The sequence below is a fragment of the Phoenix dactylifera genome, chromosome 12 (assembly GCF_051530095.1).
Source record: "Phoenix dactylifera cultivar Ajwa chromosome 12, Ajwa_hap1_PhDact_Kaust_v1.1, whole genome shotgun sequence".
Taxonomy (NCBI): Eukaryota; Viridiplantae; Streptophyta; class Magnoliopsida; order Arecales; family Arecaceae; genus Phoenix; species Phoenix dactylifera.
Window position 1 is genome coordinate 10,572,477 of NC_143201.1, and position 15,336 is coordinate 10,587,812.

The 15,336-nt window shown below is 38.0% G+C and overlaps 1 protein-coding gene across 17 annotated transcripts in view; it reads left to right on the forward strand.

Annotated features, from left to right (window-relative positions):
• LOC103721475 (elongation factor Tu, mitochondrial-like) overlaps positions 1–13,286 on the forward strand; it is a 65,899-nt gene extending 52,613 nt beyond the window's left edge. For 6 of the 17 annotated variants that reach the window (XM_039129886.3, XM_039129882.3, XM_088708350.1 and 3 more), the window contains 8 exons: positions 2,860–2,964; positions 3,069–3,159; positions 3,253–3,458; positions 10,326–10,409; positions 11,109–11,174; positions 11,258–11,320; positions 11,762–12,002; positions 12,962–13,286. In XM_039129886.3, the coding sequence (XP_038985814.1) occupies positions 2,860–2,964; positions 3,069–3,159; positions 3,253–3,458; positions 10,326–10,409; positions 11,109–11,174; positions 11,258–11,320; positions 11,762–12,002; positions 12,962–13,032 (927 nt within the window). In that variant the 3' untranslated portion in view covers positions 13,033–13,286. The other 11 variants (XM_039129887.3, XM_039129884.3, XM_088708354.1 and 8 more) reach the window with 10 other exon arrangements.
• The last annotated feature ends 2,050 nt before the right edge of the window (positions 13,287–15,336 follow it).

The window sequence follows — 15,336 nt, forward strand, 5'->3', positions numbered from 1 at the left end:
CAAAGAACCTTGAACCGATCCCAGTTTGATGCATCAAGAAAACAACTCTCTCAAATTTACTGAGAGGGCCGACCCAAAGTTTCTTTGAGCCGACCCCAGGAATATTTGAGCCGACCCCAATGGAGCCGACCCCAACTGAACATGAGCCGACCCCAAGAATATGTGCTCAAAACCATGTCTCTGGAATCCCTGAGAGGGTCGACCCCAATGGAGCTTGAGTCGATCCCACTGTAGCATGGATCGACCCGAAGAAAGGTTGAGTGACCCCAGTGAAAACAGTCGAAAATAAAAGGTTCTGTGGTTCCTAAGAAGGCCGACCCCACTGTAGCAGGGGTCGACCCCAGTGAAGTTTGAGTCGACCCTAGAGTAAGTTGAGTCGACCCCAAGTCTAATGAACAGTAAGTTGAGTCGACCCCAGGAAAGTTTGGGTCGACTCCAGCACGGGCAAGGGCATAATGGCTAGTTCTGCATAAGTACTTTTTGACTTTCCAACAGCTAGTAACGGCTAGTTTTTCAAATCTAACGAATGGAAAGTAACCAATAGAGGTTGAAAAGTATTTAAGAGACACTATTCATCAGTGGAATTATTCTTTTGCAAGAAATCAAAGAGTATTCAAGATTAAAGCAAGCCCTAGCGTTCTTCATCAAGTTACTTCATTCAAATCACAAAAGAAGGTGGTTGAGCAAATCTGAAAGTGCATTCAACAGCTCCACCAACTTATTGTGAAGTGAAGTAACCTGAGCAAAGAAGAGAAGAGCGTCCTCAAAGCGATAACTATTCCTCATCTCTTTCCTTAGTTCATATTTGTTATATTTGCTCATTTAGGAGCTTTAAATTTCTTTCTTTTCAAACCTCTTATAAGGTTGGTTGGTGAGCTCTTAAAACCAACGGTGTAGGTTGTTGGTGAGCCCGCAAAACCAACGTAGGTTGTTGGTGAGCCCGCAAAACCAATGTAGGTTTTTGGTGATCCCGGAAAACCAAAGTGTAAAGGTTTTTGGATTGTGAGCCCGGAAAATAATTCAACTGTAATCCGCGGAATTATAGTGAATTCCCAAGGGGATGCTTGGGGAGTGGATGTAGGTGCTTAGGAGAGCACCGAACCACTATACTTCTTGTGTGTTTGCCTTGTGTATCTTTCTATTTTCACTGCACGCACTCAACTAGTATTAACTAAGCGATTCATTCATCCATCAATTTTATTAAGGAACTAAAAATTTAGAAAAACCATTTCACCCCCCCCCCCCCCCTCTCGGCTTGTCACTTCGGGCAACAATTTTCTTTTTTATTTTCTCATTTGCTATTTGGGAAGTTTTAAATGTAGTAGAATTTCTGGTCACTTAGAAGCTATTTTGGGATTCAAACTGTTTTGAAAGTGTTATGATAAATAAGTTGAGAGTCCTTTTTAAAGTAAGAAATAGTGTTTCCATTTGCTTGAGTCTTAGAATTAGTGATATTTAACAATTACTGGAGTTATTTTGTTTAAAAGAAAACTCTTGTTCAGGTTGGCCCCTTTTCATCCTCATATCAAAATCTCTTTCTTCTCCTTTTGTCCTTTCATCTCTTTTCTAATTTCTTCTTTTCACTGTTATATATTACCATATTGCTGCTGCTACTTTATTTTAGACTTTATTCTAGAGATCATAACTTTTTGATTCAGTAAATTGTGTTTTTCTTTTTCCTTCAGCCATTCCTATGCATAATTCTTTGTTGATCTCATAAAAGAAAAAGTTAGATGTTCATTGTCATGGAGTTTTTTTTACAAAACTAAACCAATGGCAGCTGTGCGTCACTTACAAGTGAACAACTATCCATCATTGGTTATTCGTTCAACTCTGTATCTGTTTCTTAGGTCTTAGGAAACTTTGTATAGATTTTTCGACCCTTATAATTTGTATGATTACCAAAATATGCATTGTCAGCCCTGTTTATTGCAGCAAGTCAGCACGGTGCTTGCAACTCAGAGTCTGATTTTCCTCACCTTGTAATCTGCCTACACATAGGCTGGTCCTACCCAATTGGTCCTGCAAAAAGAGCTAGGTAAGATATTGATGCTTGCTAACATATTTCAGTATAAATGACAAGCATATGAAGTAAATAGTGAGAAAGGCCTATCTGCACTGAAGCAATCTCTTGTGCTTAGCATGGGAATCCGACAGGATGGATTTGGAGACACCATAATATATAGTCCCTGCTCACAACTTCGTTGTTAAGGTTAAGCTTTGTTAGATAAAAAGTTCATTCATTCTTTATACTCTGATAAATGAAGTTTCGCTTGACTTTATTTTGAGAAGTGTATCTATTTGCTCTCTACTGTATTTAGTACATGCCTTAAAGCATAACTAGAAAAGTAAGCAACTAGTCTTTTCACTTCTGTTTTTGTTGAACATGTAGTAAGTAAAATTTAAATTGGCCCATGGAGTTTGTATTCAATACGTTCTCAATTCCAGTGAAAAGGCTGGCCTAGTTTTGTTCAGATATGTGGCTTATCAGGTACCATTGATGACTGCTGCTTTATGCAGAGTTGGTTTCTTAAGATCCTATAGTCATTTCTACTATTTGTTAGCAGTATGAACCTTTCTTCATGCTAACGTGTCACTGAGAATTTAATGCAAGTAAAAGTCTGACAAGCTTAGGTAATATAACCCCACAAATATGATATTATCATTATAAAATGTTTGTCTTGAAGGTAGAACTTTGATATTTTCTGGAGCAGTTGGTCTTTTGACTGTCTGGTTGATTTTATTCACTTCTGTTCGTTTCCTTTGTTGCTGTGATAGAGCTAAGTGCATCTATATTTCTTGAACATATCTTGTTAACAATACACAGCTTGGTGAAATATTAATTTGGTTAAAATTCAGAACATGATTACTGGAGCTGCTCAAATGGATGGTGGCATTCTCGTTGTATCAGCACCAGATGGACCAATGCCACAAACTAAGGAACATATTCTACTTGCTCGTCAGGTTGATGGCTAATTTTTCCCTCAGCTAGTTCTTGGAAGATATTCCAAAATCATCTATGACATTAACATAAAATAGCTTATCCCCTTCTTGTTTCTACTGCTCAGGTTGGTGTACCATCACTTGTATGCTTTCTAAATAAGGTTGATGCTGTTGATGATCCAGAGTTACTGGAACTTGTTGAGATGGAGCTCCGTGGTTTACTTTCATTCTTTGTTTCTGTTTAATTGTTAAATGATTCTTCATTTACTTTTTTTTGTACTTTTTCTATTATTCCTTTTTTCTTTACAGAGCTGCTTAGCTTCTACAAATTTCCTGGTGATGAAATTCCAATCATTCAGGGTTCAGCTTTGTCTGCCTTGCAAGGCACTAATGATGAAATAGGAAGGCAGGCCATTCTAAAATTAATGGATGCAGTTGATGAATACATACCAGAACCTGTACGGCAGCTTGACAAGCCATTCCTCATGCCAATTGAGGATGTTTTCTCAATTCAGGTCATTACAATTTGGTCCCATTTTTTTTATTGAATTAGTAATTGGTCTGAGTGAGAAAGCAACTGCCTGTACCTAGCTATTAGTATATGAAATATAATCCTATGTTAATGATTCACGATCACAATGATACATGATGGTAGAGAGAGGAACTTAATGAATAATTGTGATTTATATGGAGGACTTTTAATCAAGCCGGCCCCAAAAGGTTGGGAAGGCTAAATGATTATGATGATTATGATCTACTGTTGATCACTCATGGGAGAGGATGTATTTGGGAATGTTAGTGGACCATTGTAATGTCATGGGAAAAAACAAAATGCATTGATCGCTTATGATAGGTTGAATGGTATTGAACTGGATGATGATGATGTAAAACTAAAAGTATGTATTCCCTGATACAGTAACTGCAATCTCTCTCTCTCTCTCTCTCTCTCTTTCTCCCCCCTCCCCCTGCCCCCCTCCCACTCTCTCCCTCTCTCCCTCTCTCTCAATACATTTTTGAGATAGACAAAGCCATAGAAGTATGTCTATAAAAATCAGTGGATTATCAGTTTCCTTCTCACCAAAATGTATTTCACAAAATAAGTTTATCTTCCACAAAGTAGTGGTACAAGATGTGCTCTACACATTCAGGTGATCCAAGGGGAAGGGTTGTCATGGAATTGATGGATAAGATAAACAAAGGCTTTAATTTTTCTTGTGATTCCACTAAAGGAGAGGAGGAATTCAAGTGACTGGTTGTTTTCTGTCACCAAGGGAACATTGAGAAAGAGAGGGTGCAGTAGTTGTCTACAATCTGATTGTGGAGACAAATTAAGATTGTGCATGAGAAGAAAGAATTTGTTACATTCAAGAATTCCTAGTCATTAGGACTCTAAATAATTTCTGTTATTTCCTGTTTAAATCTTTCTGATTTCTAGATATTCATGTTAACTATTTTCTGATTTGTAGTTGAGTTGAATTAGTCAACTAGCTGTTAAGATTATTCCTATTTTGTTGGGAACTTCAGTTGTATTGTGGCCTATTTAAAAAGGAAGAGAATAACAACAAGCACGCTTATCTTTTCCCAGCACTTTGGTGTTTTCATTGGAGGTTCTGGTTCCCTCGAAGTAATCAGAGTATTTTATCTTGTTTTCATCTTTTGGGGTTTTCTTTACAATCCTTCAAAATAGGTAAAGGAAATCCCTCCTCAACCAGCCAGTACGTACCAAAGTGGTATCAGAGCCTGGCTATGGATCAAAGAGTGGAGAAGCTAGAAAAGTCCTTGGAGTCACTTTCAACTGGACAGAGGGAAATCTTCAACCAAATGATGGAGATGTTTGGCAACCTTAGTGCTCGTATGGACCAGCTGGTGAGTCAATCCACAAATGAAGTTGCTGAGAATTCCATGCGAATTCATGAGGAGCATTCCAATAGTGGTGGTGGCTTTCAACATAAGAATTCTATCAGTTTGTTCTTACCCAAAACAGTGAGGTTAGACTTTCCCCACTTCAATGGAGCAGAAGACCCGACGAGTTGGGTGTGTAGAGCTGAACAATTCTTTCAAATTCATGAGATACCAAGTGCCGATCGTGTCTCTCTAGCATCTTTTCATCTTGAAGGTGAGGCACAACTTTGGTACCAATTGCTTAAACAAGAGATGGGGGTTATCACTTGGGAACAGTTCAAAGAGGGACTTCATTCTAGGTATGGTCCTAATCAGTTCTTTGATTTCTTTGGAGAGCTCACTAAATTAAGGCAAACTGGTACGATAGCAAAATATCAAACAAGCTTTGAGAAGTTGCTTGCTAAAGCTGGGCCTATGCCACAAAATAGACAGGTGAGCTGCTTTGTTAGTGGCCTATGTGATGCGATTCGCACTGATGTGCAGGCTAACAGACCCACCACCTTGTCTTCAGCCATTGGGTTGGCTCGTTTATATGAAGCAAGAGATCTCTCCCGCCGAAAGGCCACTTCACTTGTTCCGAAGGGTGGTTCTCTTTCTCGCAATATAGTTGCGGCACCTTCATCCTCAATTCCCATGAAGAAGATGACTACTGAAGAGTTAAATGAGCGAAGGAGAAAAGGGCTTTGTTTCAGATGCAATGAAAAGTTTGGCCCCGGGCATCGCTGCAAGAAGTTGTTCCTGATTCAAGCATGTTTGGAAGATAGTGATGAAGATGTAGAAATGGAAACTGATAGCTGTGATGAGCACCCAGTTGAAACACCAGAAATTTCCTTGCATGCCATTGCTGGAACACGGGCACATGAGACAATGCGAGTTAAAGGCAGCCTCAGACATAGGGCAGTTATTATGCTTGTGGATTCAGGAAGCACTCATAATTTTGTGAGTGAAAGGGTTGCAAAGGCAGTGGGTTTGCAGCCTAATTCCAGCGGCCAACTTGCAGTAATGGTAGCTTCTGGAGAAAGGATAGCTAGTCCAGGTAAATGTGCTCATGTCCCGATAAAATTACAAGGAGTTACAATATTCATTGATTTCTATTTATTACCACTTGAAGGCTATGATGTTGTTTTAGGGGCTCAGTGGTTGAGCACACTGGGACCCATTGTGTGGGATTTCTCTAAGTTGCAGATGAAATTTGATATGGGAGGGAAAGAAGTGGTCTTACATGGCTTGTCAATCCCAGAAAATAAGGTGGTCAACAACTTCCAATTGGAACGTGTAGCTAGAAAAAGAAAAGATGGAGTCCTGTTGCAACTATATGCCATGAGGGGCCCACAGGCACAATACTTTCAACTTCTACTTCCCACTAACGTGCAGCAACTCTTGGATAAATATAAGGAAGTACTATCAAAACCAAAGGGTCTTCCTCCCAGGAGAGCACAAGATCATAGGATCCCTCTACAAGTTGGTCAAGGGCATGTTTCAGTCAAACCATATCGATATCCTCATTATCAGAAAGCTGAGATAGAGAAGTTGGTAGCTGACATGCTTATTGGACTTATTCGGCCAAGCAACAGTCCTTATTCTTCTCCAGTCATCCTAGTGAAAAAACAAGACAGTTCGTGGCGAATGTGTGTAGACTACAGAGCCTTGAATCGAATAACAATTAGAGATGAATATCCAATTCCGGTGATTGATGAGCTTTTAGATGAATTATATGGTGCACAGTACTTCTCTAAATTGGATCTACGTTCCGGTTATCATCAAATACGGGTACATCCAGATGATATAGAGAAAACTGCTTTCCGGACTCATCAAGGCCATTATGAATTTTTGGTGATGCCTTTTGGCCTCACCAATGCACCTTCCTCCTTTCAGGCTCTCATGAATGAGGTATTCAAAGATTATTTGAGAAATTTTATTTTAGTTTTCTTTGATGATATTTTAATTTATAGCAAATCATGGGCTGAACATTTGAGGCATTTAGAGATTGTATTTTCCATTTTAAAGTCTAATCAGTTGTATGTGAAGCTAGAAAAATGTCAGTTTGGCCAAAGGGAAGTGAAGTACCTAGGCCATGTAATTTCAAGTGCAGGGGTGGGTGTGGATCCATACAAAATTGAAGTAATGTTGACTTGGCCAAAACCCCAATCTCCTAAAGCTCTACGTGGGTTCCTTGGGTTAACTGGCTATTACCGTAAATTCATTCAAAATTATGGGAAGATTGCCGGTCCCCTGACAAAGATGTTGAAGAAGGATTCTTTCAAGTGGAGTCCACAAGCAGAGGAGGCATTTGAAAAACTCAAGGCAGCAATGGTCCGAGCACCGGTTTTAGCTCTACCAGATTTTTCAAAAAAATTTATTGTAGAGTGCGACGCTTCTGGATCTGGAGTTGGTGCAATTTTGATGCAAGATCGGCCTATAGCTTTTTATAGCCACGCACTTCAAGGGAGGCATCTCTTTTTGTCAACCTATGAGAAGGAAATCTTGGCCCTTATTTTGGCAGTACAAAAGTGGAGACCATATTTACTGGGTAGACAATTTATTGTGCGGACTGATCACCAAAGTCTAAAGCATTTATGGGGGCAAAGGATTACAACAGAGGCTCAACAGAGGTGGCTCTACAAGTTAATGGGTTATGATTTTATTATTGAGTACAAGAGAGGAAAGGAAAATGTTGCTGCTGATGCTTTATCAAGGAGAGAAGAAAAAGAAAGTAATTGTGGGGACTTGCATGCAATTTCTCAGCCATTACCCAATTGGATTGAGGCAATCAAAGAAGAAACCCAATCAAATCCTGCTCTCAAGAAGCTTGTGCAACTTGTTAAGGAAGGTGAAGCTTTGGGAACTTGGAGGTTCCAAGATGGAATCTTATTTTTCAAAGGAAAAATTTATCTTGCAGAGGACTCTTATCTTATTGCAGACATAGTTGGGCAATTCCATGGAAGTACACATGAGGGGTTCATTAAAACTCTTCATCGAATTCGGTCCAACTTCTATTGGAAAGGAATGAGGAAGAGCATCAGGGAGTTCATTAAAAGTTGTGATGTGTGTCAGCAACACAAGGTGGAGCATCTCGCACCAGCCGGCCTCCTACAGCCCCTTCCAGTACCAAACCAAGTATGGGAAGATATAGCTATGGATTTTATTGATGGTTTGCCTCTCTCTAATGGTAAATCTACCATATTGGTTGTTGTTGACAGATTATCAAAATATGCTCACTTCATCCCTATTGTTCATCCATACACTGCTGTTGGGATAGCTCGAATTTTCTTTGATCACATTTTCCGTTTACATGGAATGCCTTGTTCAATTGTGTGTGACAGGGATCCAGCTTTCACAAGTGCATTTTGGAAAGAGTTATTCCAACTAAATGGTACATCTTTCAACTTCAGCTCTTCCTACCACCCCCAAACGGATGGCCAAAGTGAGGTGGTTAATCGCACATTGGAGATGTACTTGAGATGTTTTACGAGTTCTCAGCCTAAGAATTGGACCAAGTGGTTAACCTGGGCAGAGTTCTGTTATAATACAAGTTGGCACTCAACAATTGGCAGAACACCTTTTGAAGTGGTTTATGGACGACCCCCCCCCCTCTCTTTTAAGTTATGTTCCAGGAACAGCCAAGGTTGCAGCTGTAGATAAAGAGTTGAAAGACAGAGATGTCGTCATCAAGGAACTTAGAGAGAAAATAAAAAAGGCACAGTCTAGAATGAAGCAAATCTATGACTCTAAACATAGAGAAAGAGAATTTTCAGTTGGAGATATGGTGTATTTGAAATTACAACCATATAGGCAGCTCTCTGTGTCCATGAGAAGGAACTTCAAGTTGTCTGCTAAGTATTATGGGCCATTTAAGATTTTACAAAGAATAGGAGCAGTGGCTTATAAACTGGATTTGCCAGCAGGTTCACGTATCCACCCAGTATTCCATGTCTCTCTTCTCAAGAAGAAAATTGGAGAAAAAGTTTCTATGCAATCTCAATTACCTTTGGTAAACATGGAGGAAGAAAAGATTATTCCAAAACCGCAAGCAGTTCTTGATCGACGAGTCTCAAACAAGAAGCATGAAGTTCTGATTCATTGGAAAGGTTTATCTCCTGCTGATGCAACCTGGGAAGATCGGGATTTCATCAAAAAACAATTTCCAAACATTACCCTTGAGGACAAGGGCGAAATTTAAGGAGGGAGGAGCTGTTACATTCAAGAATTCCTAGTCATTAGGACTCTAAATAATTTCTGTTATTTCCTGTTTAAATCTTTCTGATTTCTAGATATTCATGTTAACTATTTTCTGATTTGTAGTTGAGTTGAATTAGTCAACTAGCTGTTAAGATTATTCCTATTTTGTTGGGAACTTCAGTTGTATTGTGGCCTATTTAAAAGGGAAGAGAATAACAACAAGCACGCTTATCTTTTCCCAGCACTTTGGTGTTTTCATTGGAGGTTCTGGTTCCCTCGAAGTAATCAGAGTATTTTATCTTGTTTTCATCTTTTGGGGTTTTCTTTACAATCCTTCAAAATAGGTAAAGGAAATCCCTCCTCAACCAGCCAGTACGTACCAGAATTATGATGGTTGGGTTCATCTATTGAGAATCATGCGGGAGATAGCTTCTCAGATATTTGTGCTTTATAAATGTTATGAATGATATGGTGAATATATAGAGGTGACTTTATTGTGTGCATTTCAATTATATTTTGTATGAATGAATTAAAGATCTTGATAAGTTTTTCATCTCACCTGCAATTGAATATGGTCACAAGAGTTTGTATCCTGCTAGGATATTGTGCTAACAGTTATAGATCAAGTTATTTTGCTAAGATGTAAGCCAAGTTCTTTCCGTAGTGCTATTTTATTACCAGAAACTTATCCCTCTTCTTTCTTTTTGGAACTTCTAAGTTTCTCCTCTTTGATTGAGTTTTACTGTTGTCTATTTAATTATATTATTTTGAGAGTATTATTTCCACCTTATATGTAAAGATATCCGTGCTCCGTGTTTTCTGCACTTGTCCTGTTTTAATGTTTGATACACCTGGGTTTTCTTTTACCAACAATGTTCTATGCATTTAAAAACTTTTAGTTCTCAATTTGAAACATTGATCTTGTCACACGTCGGTTCCAAATTTAACAGCAATGATTTATTTTCTGAGAACGTTTGTTGGCGATCATTCTTGAAACAAAGGCAAGCTTTTAACAATGGTTAAAAATAATTTGGCCAATCTATAAGTTAAGAGAGTTAGGACCTCAGGTATGCTGGCATTGCTTCCGTGGTATTTTGATCAAGATCTAGTTTCTTTGGGTATATTTTTTAGTAGCTTGTTTTGGGGCTTCGTGAACCCAAAAGCTAACAATAGTTCTGATCTTCTTCTTTTTTTTTTAATTTCAAAGCATACCTTAAAATTATGTGCTGAAATATGATAACTTTTGTTTTTCATAATGTCATAATTTTATTTTAATAAATTTGATGGTTTCTGTACTACAGGGACGTGGAACTGTTGTAACCGGACGTGTCGAACAAGGGACTATTAAAGCTGGAGAAGATGTTGAGATATTGGGTATAATGCAAGTAAGTTGCATTTTTTAAGGTTGCTCCATATTTTGGAGCACCATTCTTTTCACTTGTTCCTCATGGTCATATTCAGCTACTGCATAAAATGCACATTGGACTTTGTTTAAGTGCACTCGTAACTCTACGATAAAAGCACTTGAAACTCAATTCTTAATCTTAGAATTTAGAACTACACCTTTTGTTCTTTGCTATTTTGGATCCAAATGGTCTTTTCTCCCTACATGCTTGCGCATGAGCGCATGTGCTGGTCTGTATACATGATGCGCTGATGTGAGTGCAAGAATGTGCTAGATCTGGCTCCTCATAGCAAAAGAAATTTTTTTAGTAAATTCACTTGCTTCCATCGCATATCATACACATTGTAAGAATGAAGTGATGCTGCTCTTTTAACATTACCCCACAAGTTGGGTTCTGCATATACTTATGTTTTGTGATTTCTCTCATTTATGGACATGAAGCAAATGTCTATGCATTATGCAAACTGGGCTGGGGTGCAGTGAAGTTTGTCAAAATATTCATGCAATTGATTTGGCCTTTCTCATGGTGATGATATGAAATTGAAAAATAATTAAAAATGAAGAAAAGAAGATAAAGTCTCAGATTTTTAATCTAATTCAGATAAAGTTCAATTATTTTCATAGGTACTGAAGGAAGTGATTTTGCTAATTTTCTCATCTATTTGTTCTTTTCTGACAGGGTGGTCCTATAAAGACCACAGTAACTGGCGTAGAGATGTTCAAGAAGGTCTTGGACCATGGACTGGTATAACTAGTGTCTCGAAACATCTAATGCATTCTCTGGTTGAGATACCAAATATCCCTTGTTTAATAGTGTGCATTCTGTAGGCTGGTGATAATGTGGGCTTACTTTTACGTGGCCTGAAGCGTGGAGATGTACAGCGTGGACAGGTCAGTTTCACCATAACAAACATGCACATATAGATACTAATTATGATTCTTAGCAAAAAAAGGATAATTCTAATTTGGGCCACTTCTAATCTTTTCATTTTAAAAGCCTTCCAAGTAGGCAATTCAATTAGCCGACCTTACAAATTAGAGAACAGAATTTATGCATATGTGTTTATTTGTTATTATTCACCCATGCTACTAAAAAAATTTCAAATCCTCAATAGGCCTTTTATTTTTTGTTTTTTTGGGATGATATGTTTGCCTCGGTGAAAGCTGCTTATCCTTCGCTGTTACCGTCTCTGACTTCCTATCACTGATCGCTCAATTGTTGTTATCGTCCATGTCTTTATTGACTTGAATTCTGACTCTACGATCTTAATTTGACTTGTCAATTAGCTCTTGTGAACTATTTGTGGTTACTGGTTATTGACATGATTATAGGTGGTTTGTAAACCTGGTAGTCTGAAGACATACAAGAGGTTTGAGGCAGAGATTTATGTGCTTACGAAGGATGAAGGTGGTCGCCATACTGCTTTCTTCTCAAATTACAGACCTCAGTTCTACATGAGGACTGCAGATGTTACTGGGAAAGTTGAATTACCTGAAAATGTGAAGATGGTTATGCCCGGTGACAATGTTACAGCAGTTTTTGAATTGATATCACCAGTTCCTCTTGAAGCCGGTAATGTTTTGGCATATACTATCTCACCTAGATTTAGAAATCAAGTGATACTTTCGGAATAGTTTAATCTGATAGGTGCACCAGCGGCAAGTGGCTCTAGAAGTCAATAATTTTGATTGCTGTTTTATTCAAGATGATTGAACTTATATAACCACATATAATGAAGTTTTCTTCAGAAACACATATAAGGAAATTGAAGTTAGCTAAAATTTATATTGGGAGTGGCAGATGTAGATTAGTCTTTGGTGGGAATTCTACTCGCTTCTGACAGACAGCACTTTTTCCTTTTTAAACCAATTTGTCATCTCACTGACATAGCGCAATGATCGGGATGCAGCTTTAATGCTTCAATGTTGACTTTGTATGAAGAGCTTCATTTATGTATGCGAGATTTGTTTGTCTATGTGTTCTACTGCTAGTATAAAATCAAATTATGCATATGACAGTTCATTTAGCATTGAAACATATTACAAAATAACTTGCAACAGATGTTATGCTTGCATAATTGCACAAGATACTTAAAGAAATTTGAGAAGTCTCATTCTATTATTTACTATTACTGACATTTGACACATTCTTGATTGAAGGATCCGTATGATCTTCAGCTTGTGCATTATTACTTAAAACAGGTTGGTTTTTGAGTGATTCTACTGTTGATTTATTCAGTGTGCCTGCTCATTTTCATGATTTAGCAACTTGTTGCCTGGTAGGCTTATATAACAAATTACTTTCATCTAAGAACATACATATTTACACTAGTACAAAGATTTAGTATTCTCCTCTCTTCTGTTTAAGCAATGTGGTTTTTGTTGGCCTTCTTTGCTCAAATTAAATCACTTACCTGAATTGCTTGGCGGAACCGGTAGTGAGGTCATCCATCCTAGATTAACTATTCATCTTTATGACATGGGATTCAATTCAGTGTGCTTGCTTTCTAATTATTTATATATATTTGACAGGACAAAGATTTGCATTGCGGGAAGGAGGGAGGACGGTTGGTGCTGGGGTTGTCTCCAAAGTCATCAGCTGAGATTTTTCCAGCATTATTTTAGTTTGCCCTATAAGATAAACTTGTTAAGCACCACTTAATGAAATTCCATGCAGCACCAGGTGCATGTAGCCATTGTTTAATTGTTACTATTTTTTATTGCAACACATTATACAGAAGTGCTGCAAACACAATTTTGATTAGTATTTCTTGGAGATTTTTTAGCTACAGATAATTCAGCATAATTTTTGTTGATCACAAGGGCAAGGCTTTATGTTATGCTTATATTTTGTCAATGATTCTCGATCTTTTTCTGAAACTTATCCAAATTGTATGATGAATAAAATTCTGCATATGTGTGCATTGCTTTTCCTAGTGCAAAGCAGCCTGGCCAGTCTCTCTTGTCTAAGTTGTGCACGGATATGCGCTCTCAGAAATGTTGGTCATCAGTTATGATTATATTTTTTTAGGATAATCTTGATCTGTCGCTGAAACTACAAATTGTATGAAGAATTTAATTCTGCTTGTTTGAGAATCTGTTTTCTTATTGGCTTGCCGCATGTGCCCGCAGTATTCGAGCAGTCACTGCCAAGACTAGCCTCTCATGTCAAAGCTCCGTGCACGTGCCTGTCCACAAACACATGCAACTCTGTCAGATGTTCTCATTAATAATATTGGTTACACTTTGCATGCTTATATACCAGCCAACATCATGAGATTTGATATATGGCAGCATTGATGTAATTAGTTGATAAAACATCTAATTCTTTAAATGGCAGTGCACGGAGTTTTTCTTCAGTTTGCAGTTGTTGATTTCAGAATTCAGCAAAATTTGTTATTTTAGTTTGGACAATATTGTTGGTTCTCTGGTTCATGGTAACATGATATTCTGAGTCTGTTCGAGGCTGCACAGATTTGCTTATCACCTTTGGTTTCGGTAGAGTTTTGCTTATTCATCCCGGTTAAGTAGACTGTGGTAGGATCTAAGTTGCCTTCAAGTTTGGAAAACCATCTCTAACATGTTGAAAGGAATTGATCCGTTCGGGAAAAAGAAAATTTTTTTTACATTCGCTCAACTCAAATCTCTCAAAATAAAATTACAAAAGATAAAAATATTACGAAGTTTCATCTTTATACAATTCGGTTGGATTTTTTTTTTCTTTTCTAAACATCACTAGTTGAAATAAATTCAAAAAAGCTAAAATTTTTAAGAAAATGAATTTCAACTTATACATCAACTTTGTATTCTATCATTTCATCTTATACTTTTTTTAGACAGAGAGAGACATTCAATCAGAATCTTATTTAAAAAGGAAACTTTCAATTTGATCGGTTTATTTTAAGCCCCAAACAATGAAAGTTAGGCTCAATCGCTAGGGCAGATATTCCTAAAAGGCGGATCTCGAAAAACTGTTCGAGTTAAAAAAAAATCATCTTAATTGGATGTCGTATGACTAAGTTATCACTTTTGGAAGTTTTAGCCTGCAACTCAGATTCTGATGTGGCGGATTTTATTCTTAGATCCTATCCAATTGGACGTATAGTGGTCAAAGTGGTCCATATCAAGTATGAGATTCCTACTGGATCAAGAATGATATTTGATTTCTAAATTTTAGATAAGTAGTTGATATGGTATAGATTTTAGATAAGTAGTTGATATGGTATAGATTCAATGTCCACTATAATCAAAATTGCCAGCTTGATCGACTAATGACTAGATGTCTTGTGGCCTCCATAATCGATGTCCATGCAAACCTTTGAGCGAATAGCGTGGACGGTTACAACCCAACACAATCTTAGGACAACAAATAAGGAAGGGCATAACAACTCGTCTAAGGATCTCGCGGCTAGATCGCAATGGACTCTCTATATAACTCAGGCTAGGGGATCCTAGGTATGGAATCTTTTACCTCGCTCATGGCTCGCAACTTGTATTCTTTAGCTTTATTTTCTTCCTTAAACTCTATTCCACCCAAACTCTGCCTGGTTGAAGCATTGGAGAGTATCCAACTGGATTAGTTCAGCAACCTCTGATTGTCTTTTTGATTGCAGGTCGGATTCCATACTACATAAACCAATCTTACTTGAGCCAACCAATCACCAGCGCTAGCTCCACCAGCTTTGTTACGTCATGTTGGCCCCATTTGTGGGAACGAGAGCAAAGGAGACATGAAGTTATGAAATAAAGAAGGAATAACCACCAATTCACTACCGACCAGGCTCAATTGGAGTCCAATGGCTTCCAGCACAGCCTCTCGAGATGTTAGCCCCCTTAGTCGACCTCTAGGGCCGTTAACAAATTGAGCAGCTCAACTTGCTCATGCAGCAAGTGCATTCCCCAACAAC